The sequence below is a fragment of the Apium graveolens genome, chromosome 2, assembly GCF_009905375.1.
Source record: "Apium graveolens cultivar Ventura chromosome 2, ASM990537v1, whole genome shotgun sequence".
Lineage (NCBI taxonomy): Eukaryota > Viridiplantae > Streptophyta > Magnoliopsida > Apiales > Apiaceae > Apium > Apium graveolens.
The window spans coordinates 288,625,165-288,634,449 of record NC_133648.1 but is presented as its reverse complement, the minus strand read 5'-3'; the positions used below and the strand labels follow the sequence as shown (position 1 = coordinate 288,634,449).

The following is a 9,285-nucleotide window of genomic DNA, read 5'->3' as shown; positions in this document are numbered from 1 at the left end:
CCATTCTGTCTTCTCCTTTAGTTGATAATGTTCAGCAACAGTAGGAGTTGCAGGCACCAGTTTTGTTGGCATGAAAGGTCCATCATTGATTACGTCTAGATAATCTGGATCTGTAGCTTCCAGGCACATGAGCATTTTCACCTTCCATGTTGGATATTCAGTCTTTTCAGAATGGGAATTTTAATGCTTTCATACTTGTTCAGAGACATGTTTAGATCATTTCTGATTGTAAATTTATTAGTGAGCTCTGATACCAATTGTTGCCCAGTAAAGATACAATTGTTTAAGGGGGTTGGATACAATTGTATAAATGTTTCGAACAAGTAATAAAGTATAACAGCTTTTTATATATATATATATGATAAAAACTGTTACAAAATCCTCTCAAGAAATACTGATGTTCTTGAGAGCTGCTAGGTCGAATGATCCTCGAGTGTTATTCACCAAGTGATGACCTAAACTGTGTTTATATACTACACAGCTACAATAGATTAATCTAAGATACGCATTATCAAAACCTAACTGAAACTGATACATATCTTAAACTAAACAGATAAAGTCCTATAACTCAAACCTAACAGATATCTGCTCCACATTATAAGGAACAGTACAAATCCTCTAATGTTGACTGTCTTCAAATACTAGTGTCATACAAATGCTGATGACATACCAAATCCTGATGGTACATCAGATCCTGATGACATCCGAACATCCAGATCCTGAGCTTCTTCTGATCATTGAGAATTCAATATGTAACACATTAGTTGCATATTTGCTTAATGATTTGTGTTGTATGTAGATGTATATTTTGGCAATAAACGCAAAATAATATAAATTTACTTGATGTATCCAATTACTTGCAAGAGCCAAAATGTATGTGTGACTTAATAAAATCTTAACAAAATCTTATTATATTACCAGGCCTAATAAAAAGAGTGGTTCCCTTTATTCTTATTAGCATTATCCAGTTACTTGGACTGGTGTGCAAGTGAAGGTGCCCGTGAAGTTCAGTTTTGCAGACCTGGACAGAACATATAATACACCAGGTGTTAAGGAATATATACATAAAGGAGGCCTGAGAAGAGATGTTCCATTTCTGCACGAATTAGTGATTATGGAAGGTGTTGCTCACTTTCTCCAAGAAAAACCAGAAGAAATGAGCGCACACATCTATAAATTTCATTAAAAAGTTCTGACTATGTTCTGTTATGCAGTCATCTCCAACTCCTATTATGTAGTAATCTTCGGTTCCAGCAAGTTTTCAAGTTAGTTATATGTTTGATATAAGTTATAACAATATTGTTCAGAATAATTTGTGTGAAGATCTATAATGTAATATTTAAGCAACCTCCAATATGAATTATGCTACTCTTTTTGTAAAGCTTTAACTACATTAATATCTAGTTTGTACAGTATTTTTACCATTTTTATTAGGTTAAATGCTAAGGAACAATGCTAGTTGTGTGCTAATTAGTGCGATGAATAAAAAGGAATATAAGTAAACTTGACGCAAAAGATTGGTGACGCGGAAAACCCGAGAATGGGAAAAAACTGCGGGTGGGATTGCGTACCCAACCTAGAATGTAATCCACTAAATCAATGAAGAAGTTTACAAGTATTGAAGACAGTGATCATTACTCGATACAATTGTTTCTTCTTATACAAAGTGTTTAGTTGTTATTTTATGTTTTTTCTGTTGTGTCCTCTTGTTCTCGTCAACCTCTCCTGTCTATATACTCATGCAACGACTTCCTCCTCTTCTTCCGTTGCTCTTTCCCTCATACCTTATCTCCAAGTTTGTTCCTCTTTTTTCTCCACTTTCCAATATCCCTCCTACTCTCTTGAATCATGCGTTATGGATAAATATTAATCCCTGAACTGTATTTCCTATTTATTCGGTAATAGTGTATACTAAGTCAAGCCTTTACCAGCTGTCCTTCATGTCTTAGTTGCTTATGATGTCGAGTTTACCTTCCCGTCTCGTCTTGACCACGATATCGTCCATCATCTGATCATGTCCTGACATCAACAAAAATTGTAGACACCACAATAGCCCCAGATTTTTCTAATTAATTTATTTATTTAGTAAAATCTTCAACTTTGTATTTCAGTCGTACAGTCGTGTCACATAATCTAGGTAGCCTGTTTTGTTGCTTCACCTCCCTAGATTAGCGTGTAAATAGCTAGTTGATATACATGCACTGTCTGTTCACTTATCAATAAGCCCTTTACGATACCCAAGGCTGAGCTTCTCCACTTCCTCTATATATCTTCTTCCCCCAATTCACTTGTTATTCTCTCTTGCTTTTATCTTCTCCCGTAATCATTTCCTTCTTCCTTTAATCATGGCCAAAAAACACAGCAAAAGTTCCGAGAGTCGTAAGGATGAAAACGTCTATTCCCTTTCCAATCCATCCAATTGGGTTGCTACTAATCTGCTAGATCCGAAGGATAATCATCAAAGTGAGATCAACCCGAAATATTTGAAGAGGCCAAGATGTTATTCCAGTCAAACGTAGTCGTTGTTGTTCCAGACATCTCCATCCGTGCTGATTTCTTCAAGAAAGGTTGGGTATGCTTCTATTATTACCCCTTTGATATTGGGCTTACATTTCCAGTTTCAAAATTCATTGTTGATGTGCTTGATACCTTGAAAGTGTCTCTTAAACAACTCATGCCTTTTGCATGGAGGGTCCTTACATGTTTGGATTCGGTCAAAGAAAAGAATGGTTTTGGTATTGATGTTAATGTCGTTGAACATTCTTATGGTTTGAAGAAGTTTAGCGGTGGTCGCCTTGGTTTTACCAATAAAGATACCGAAGACCCTTTGATTCTGAATAATGAGACTAGTAATGACCGGAATTGGAAAAAGGACTATTTCTTTGTTGAAAAGGCGTCCCTTGGAGATGATGTTGATTACTTGCTAGATCGTTGGAATAATACGGGTAAACTTTCTTTCTCTTACTCCTTTTTCTTTATTTTTTTGGCTAGTTTTATAGGCATAGTTGCATGTTGTATCAATTTTTTTTAATCGTCAATATTCTTTGCTAAACCCATGTTGTTCCCTCTTTGTTGAACCGATTCATTGCCCTCTCATCGTCTTTATTATACCTCATAAACTCATCCTTGATATTGTAGTACTTATATTATTTCTGTTAGCAGATTGTGAGTTTGAATTTGATGACGACAATGTTGAGGCTAAGGCCATTATTGACAAAATTCGTGTGTTGCCAATTGGCGAGAGGTTGTGGCCGAATTTCTTGGGCAAGCCTATTCGCAATGCCGGTCATGTCAACATTGAAGAATTTATTTCTGGTTTGAAGAGGACTCAACCTCGTCATGAGAGTACAGCTTCCAAGAAATCTCGGCTACAAATAGGACTCGAAGTAAGGTGCTTCCAACCCCTGTCATACAACAATCCTCTTCTGCTATGAGCCTGTCGTCTGAATCCCAGGAAAGTCCCAAGAGTGTTAAAGAAGGTGAGATGAGTTCAGGAAGAATTTACGCCAAAGTTTAACTGATTCTTCTAAGGCCCCCATGATGCTAAACCCCCTTAACAGCCCTGTTTCTAAAAAGGTTAGAATTGACCCATCTATTTTGGACACCAAACCTGAGACTATTGTCCCACTTGCCATCCAGAGCTATGAGATGTCAGCCGATCCTTCCACCTTTATCCGTTCACTTGACAACATGATACTTCTCCAATCCATGGAGGCTCTGTCGGCTAAGCCTGTTGGTTCTATTTTGGATGATGTTGCCGGCTTCTCGTTCCACGTAAGGGACGTTACAAGCTACGTCAATTATCTTTCCTTTAATTTGTTTTTGCCTTACTAACTTGACTATTTTCTTCATAAATTTTCTCCTTCTTATCGCAGTCTTTCCAGAGTATGATGGTGGCCCGAGAAGTTTATGAACACGAAATGAAGAAGCTCAAGGATCTGGAGGGCGAGCATAGGAAATGTTCGGAGAAAATTCGAGCAGCCGAGGAGTTGGCGTTTAAGAACCTGAAAGCTATGAAGGACGTGCAAAATGAGTTGGAAGAATTTGTTCCAAGGTGCAGTCACTAGAGAAATATATGTGGGATGAAGCAGAGAGAGTTGTGCATCAGCAGATTATGCGGACTCGTGTGGATATGATGCTCGAATACCATAGAGGTGAGTGGAGCTCGTGGGATGTCCAGGAAACTGTCAAGATCTATAACAAAGCTTTTCCTGACGACGCCTTTAGTATGGATGAATTCAAAAGTGACAGTGATGGTGATGAGGCAAAGTCCCACAAGATGATGCTCCCGAAGACAAGTGATCTAATCTTCACATCATGTCTTTATGTTTAAATGTTTTAGACTTGTTCTCTGTTTAAGTTTCAAACTCGTTTGTTGGTTTTGGTTTTTTACGATATATTAATCCTTGTTTCGCTTTCGAGCGGGGGACTTTGCTTCTATCTTCTTTAAGTTGAACTCCTTGTGGTAATATCGAATGGTTTCTGTTTGTAACACCTTTTGTCGTTAATTAATTGAGTAAATTGTCTTAGTTGATGAACTTATGTTGTTCCAAAATGACATGTCGCTTATGATATTTCCTAAACATTTTGAATCGTAACATCACGTTTACCTGTGTGTTTGCATTTTGCAAAATGAAGAATTTAGATTTTTCATAGAATACGTCGTTATATTGTCATCTTTCGTAATTACTTTGTCATTTTATATTGATATTTTGTCGTTATATTTTTTTTTATATATCGTTGTCTTTCTTTGATGTTTTGTTGTTTTTCGTTAACATCTTGTAGTTTTTCGTTAATATTTCGTTGTTTTTTTGTTAACGTTTCATTGTATTTCGTTGTATTTCGTCAATATTTCGTTGTATTTCATTGTATTTTGTTGTATTTCATTGTATATCGTTAATATTTCATTATATTTCATCGGTGCATGCACTTATAAGTGTAAAAAGATTTAATGTAGTGGTCGTAATCATTACTTTGATTTTGTTGAATCATGAAGTAATGTAGTTGTAATTGGGTGATTAACCCTTGATATAATTGAATAAATGCTAATTTATAATAGAGACTATATAGTAATGTTTTGTAGATAGATAAATATGAATGTTGTACGTATAATGATACAATAAGGATATTTTAAATAGTCAAGCTAGAAATTCAGAAACACTTTACTGCATAATCTGTAACTCATGATACTAAACATAACAGATTGACATCATGGTTACAACCTAATGTTCTCAAACAAGTCGTTACAAAAAAATACTAGCAAGTAGAAAGCAAAGTCATACTAAATGTAAGCTAATCATCGACAAAGAGCTATGTCCTAACTAATTATTGAAGATCAAATTAAGGAAAAAGATAGAGAACTTTACACATGATAAAGTTTCAAGTCTAATGCATTCCAGCTCCTTGGTATTTGGATCCCGTCCATAGTTGACAACTGATAAGCCCCGTGTCCTACGACAACATCAATGAAGTAAGGGCCTTCCCAAGTGTCGGAAAACTTTCCTGCTGTCATGTCCATTGTGTTCTGGAACATTTTCCTTAACACCATGTCACCAACACGGAATGTTCTTATGTGAACATGCTTCTTGTAGGTATTGGCCACTCTTTGTTGATAAGAAGCTAGATGAATTTTTGCAATTTCCCGCAACTCATCTACAGTTTCCTTGTCGTGTGACAATTCTGTGTTGTTCACAACACCCATCAAGAGCCCATACCTTGTTGTCGGTATCATGACCTCTGTTGGTATCACAGCTTCGGTGCCATAGACTAGACTATATGGTGTCTGCCCTGTAGACATTTTTGGAGTTGTCCTGTCCAACCACAACACCCAAAGTAATTCTTCAATCCACTTTCATTTGTATGTCGTCAGCTGTCTCTTTAAGTTGTTGATTATGATCTTGTTGATTGACTCGGCTTGTCCATTGGCTTGAGGGTATCTTGGTGTTGATTTAATCAAGTTGATGTTCCAATGTTTGCAAAACATTTCAGTTTTATCACTTATGAACTGCGACCCATTGTCACAAATAGTTTCAGATGGTACACCAAACTTGCAAAGAATGTTTCTTTTAATGAATGAAATTACTTTCTTTGATGTCACTTGCTTGAACGCCTCCGCCTCAATCCATTTTGAGAAATAATCAGTCATGTCCAACATGAACACCTTCTATCCTGGTGCGGGTGGCATTTTGCCCACAATGTCCATTCCCCATTTCATGAAAGGCCAAAAAGGAATGGACATGTGAAGATGCTCAGATGGTTGGTGGATGACAGGTGCATGTCGTTGACAGACATCACATTTTTTTGCATAGCCTAGGGCATCTTGTCTTAGTGTCGTCCAATAGTATCCCAAGCGTAGAATTTTTAAAGATAGATTTCTTCCATTAATATGATTCCCACATTCCCCTTCATGTGCATCCCTTAGCACCATGTCAGCTTCATGCTTTTTCAAACATCTCTGTAGCAGCCCCGTGAAAGATTTCTTGAATAATTCCCCATCTATGATCGTGAACCTTGATGCCTTCATTCTGAGAACTCTTGCTTCATTGTTGTTGGTTGGCATTGTTCCAAATTGGAAGTAATCCTTGTATGTCTTTATCTAGTTGTCCGCATCTTCACTGATGTCATCATCACGTTGCTCAAGGGCCATTATTTCTGACCCAAGAACTAGTCTTTCCATAGAAGGCTTCACGATGTGGACTACTGGGATGTTATTTAAGTCTAAGTTTTTGAACACAGCTCCCAATCCAGCCAATGCATCAGCTTGCACGTTCTTCTCCCTTAGGACCTGTTGTATGCTGAAGTTGTCGAAATGGTTGGTTAATCCTTTTGTGATGTCCAAGTATGCAACCATCTTAGGATCTTTAGATTCATAAGAACCCTTGACGCGATTGACAATAAGTAATGAATCACAGTTGACATCAATGTTTTTGATCTTCATGTCTTTAGCAATTATAAGTCCCATGATTAATGTCTCATACTCAGCTTCATTGTTTATGGCTTTGAAGTTACAGCATATTGATTGAGCCACCATATCCCCCTGTAGCGATTTAAGGACAAGCCCCAGTCCTATTCCATTGACATTCGATGCCCCGTCTGTGTACAACATCCAAGGTTTCACGTCTACTCTTGAGAGAACTTGTTGAAATTTCCGATCATCATCGGTCATTTGGCCTGGACTAAAATTAGCCACAAAATCAGCTAAAACTTGTGACTTTATTGCAGTCCTCGTGTCATACGTGATGTCATAAGTACTTAGTCGTATTGCCCATTTTTCCATTCTTCACATCAAATCAGGTTTACTCAAGACATTCCTCAAAGGGAAGTTCGTCATGACATGTATCTTATACGACTCAATATAATGTCTTAACTTGATGGAAGTCATGGCTAATGCAAGTACTAATTTTTCAAGAGATGTCTACCTTGTTTCTGTGTCTACTAAGCTCTTGCTAACGTAATACACAGGCGACTGGACACCTTCATTTTCTTTAATGATGATGCCACTTATTGCATGATCAGTCACAGACAAGTACACATATAGGTCCTCTCCTTGAATGGGTTTGGATAAAAGTGGTGGTGTAATTAGATATCTCTTCAAGTTATTCAAAGAAATCTCATATTTTTCAGACCATGAGAATCCCTTTTTCTTTCTCAACACTTCATAAAAAAGCTTGCACCTATCTGACGAACGTGAAATGAACATGTTCAAGGCTGCAACTCGTCATGTCAGTTTCTGTACGTCTTTGACGTTCGATGAGCTTTTCAATTCGAAGATCCCCTTAATTTGTTCTGTACTTGCTTCAATTCCTCTTCTTGTCACCATATGTCCAAGGAACTTTCCTGACGACATAGCAAACTTGCATTTGGATGGGTTCAACTTCATGTTGTATGACCTTAGTATATCGAATACTTCTTGAAGATCACGTACATGATTTTCTGCGTTAATGGACTTGACGACAATATCGTCAACGTAGACTTCCATCGTCTGTCCTATTTTATCTTTAAACAATTTGTTGATAAGTCTTTGAAACGTAGCTCCGGCATTTCTTAATCCAAAAGGCATGGCTAAGTAAAAATATATCCCCCTATCTGTTATAAACGTGGACTTTTCGCAGTCAGATGGTTCCATTTGGATTTGATTGAAGCCACTTGACACATCCAAAAATGTGAGTAGTTCATGACCAGCCGTTGAATCTACCATGAAATCAATGTGAGGCAGTTGATAGGGGTCTTTAGGACATGCCTTGTTCAAATCTGTGTAATCAACACAAACTCTCGATTTCTCATTCTTTTTCTGTACAATGACGACATTTGCTAACCACTCAGGGTAATCAACTTTTGTAATCATTTCAGCCTTGATGAGCCTTTCTACCTCATCATTTATTATCTTGTTTCTTTCAGCTGCAAACTACCTTCATTTTTGCTGGACGGGTGTGTAGCTAGGTTCCATGTGTAGCTTGTGTGTGATGACAGTTGGATCGATTCCTGTTATGTCATCATGTTCCCATGCAAAAGCATCCAACCTCGTGGTTAATAAATTTACCAAGTTAGCTTCAATTGTAAATCTATTTCAGCCAATCGTTCCGGTCCTGTTATCGTAGCTACAGGCGTCTCATTTCCATGGTGTTGGACGGTTGGTTTCAGACATGTTATGTAACAGTCCCGGGCCATGTTTTGATCCCCTCTTATTTCCTGAGCTCCCCATGGTGTTGGGAATTTTAATACTTGGTAATATGTTGATGGCACTTCCTTCAAGTTAAGAATCTAAGGCCTTCCCATGATTATGTTATAACTCGAATTCACATCGATTATGCAAAATGTTTCGAGTAGATTGACCCCTTGGGCATATGTTGGCAATGTGATTTCGCCCAATGTGCGTTTTATCCCACCACTAAATCCCACTAATGTTGTCGACTTCTTGATCATGTCACTTTCCGTCAATCCCATTTGTGTTAGCGTGCTAAGCATCATGATGTTGGCAGAACTCCCATTGTCCACCAATATTCTTTTGATTAAGCAATTTCCAACAGGTAGTGAAATGACTAGTCCATCTTGTTGTGGTTATCGTATGTTCTTTTTGTCCGATTCATCAAACATTAAGGAAGGAAGACTGTCATTTCCAACCCCCACTTGTGTGAATCATATGTCTGTTTCTCTGGATGCTCTCTTAGCCTGTGAATATGTTGATCCACATATCTCTGACCCTCCTGAGATGAAGTTGATCACCTTGTGATGTAGTGGAGGCGGTGGTTTTCTTAATAGTGTCACGTTGTTTCTTCTCAGAGACAC

General features: G+C 37.7%; 2 protein-coding genes across 2 annotated transcripts; both read right to left on the bottom strand.

Annotated features, from left to right (window-relative positions):
- Window positions 1–5,362: 5,362 nt before the first annotated feature.
- Window positions 5,363–6,145, bottom strand: LOC141701843 (uncharacterized). The gene is made up of 2 exons (XM_074505462.1): window positions 5,910–6,145; window positions 5,363–5,810 (listed from the first exon to the last, which is right to left on the bottom strand). Exons 1-2 carry the CDS (start codon window positions 6,143–6,145, stop codon window positions 5,363–5,365), a joined length of 684 nt encoding a protein of 227 aa, XP_074361563.1.
- Window positions 6,146–6,595: 450 nt separating this feature from the next.
- On the bottom strand, window positions 6,596–7,276 carry LOC141701822 (uncharacterized). The gene has a single exon (XM_074505449.1). It carries the CDS (start codon window positions 7,274–7,276, stop codon window positions 6,596–6,598), a length of 681 nt encoding a protein of 226 aa, XP_074361550.1.
- Window positions 7,277–9,285: the final 2,009 nt, after the last annotated feature.

Excerpts from the sequence above, each read along its gene's own strand:
- LOC141701843 (XM_074505462.1), bottom strand. The coding sequence starts at position 6,145 with ATGACTGATTATTTCTCAAAATGGATTGAGGCGGAGGCGTTCAAGCAA. Across the intron at positions 5,811-5,909 it reads CAAGCCAATGGACAAGCCGA|GACAACTCCAAAAATGTCTA; the intron begins GTCAATCAACAA and ends GTGGTTGGACAG.
- LOC141701822 (XM_074505449.1), bottom strand. The coding sequence starts at position 7,276 with ATGGAAAAATGGGCAATACGACTAAGTACTTATGACATCACGTATGAC.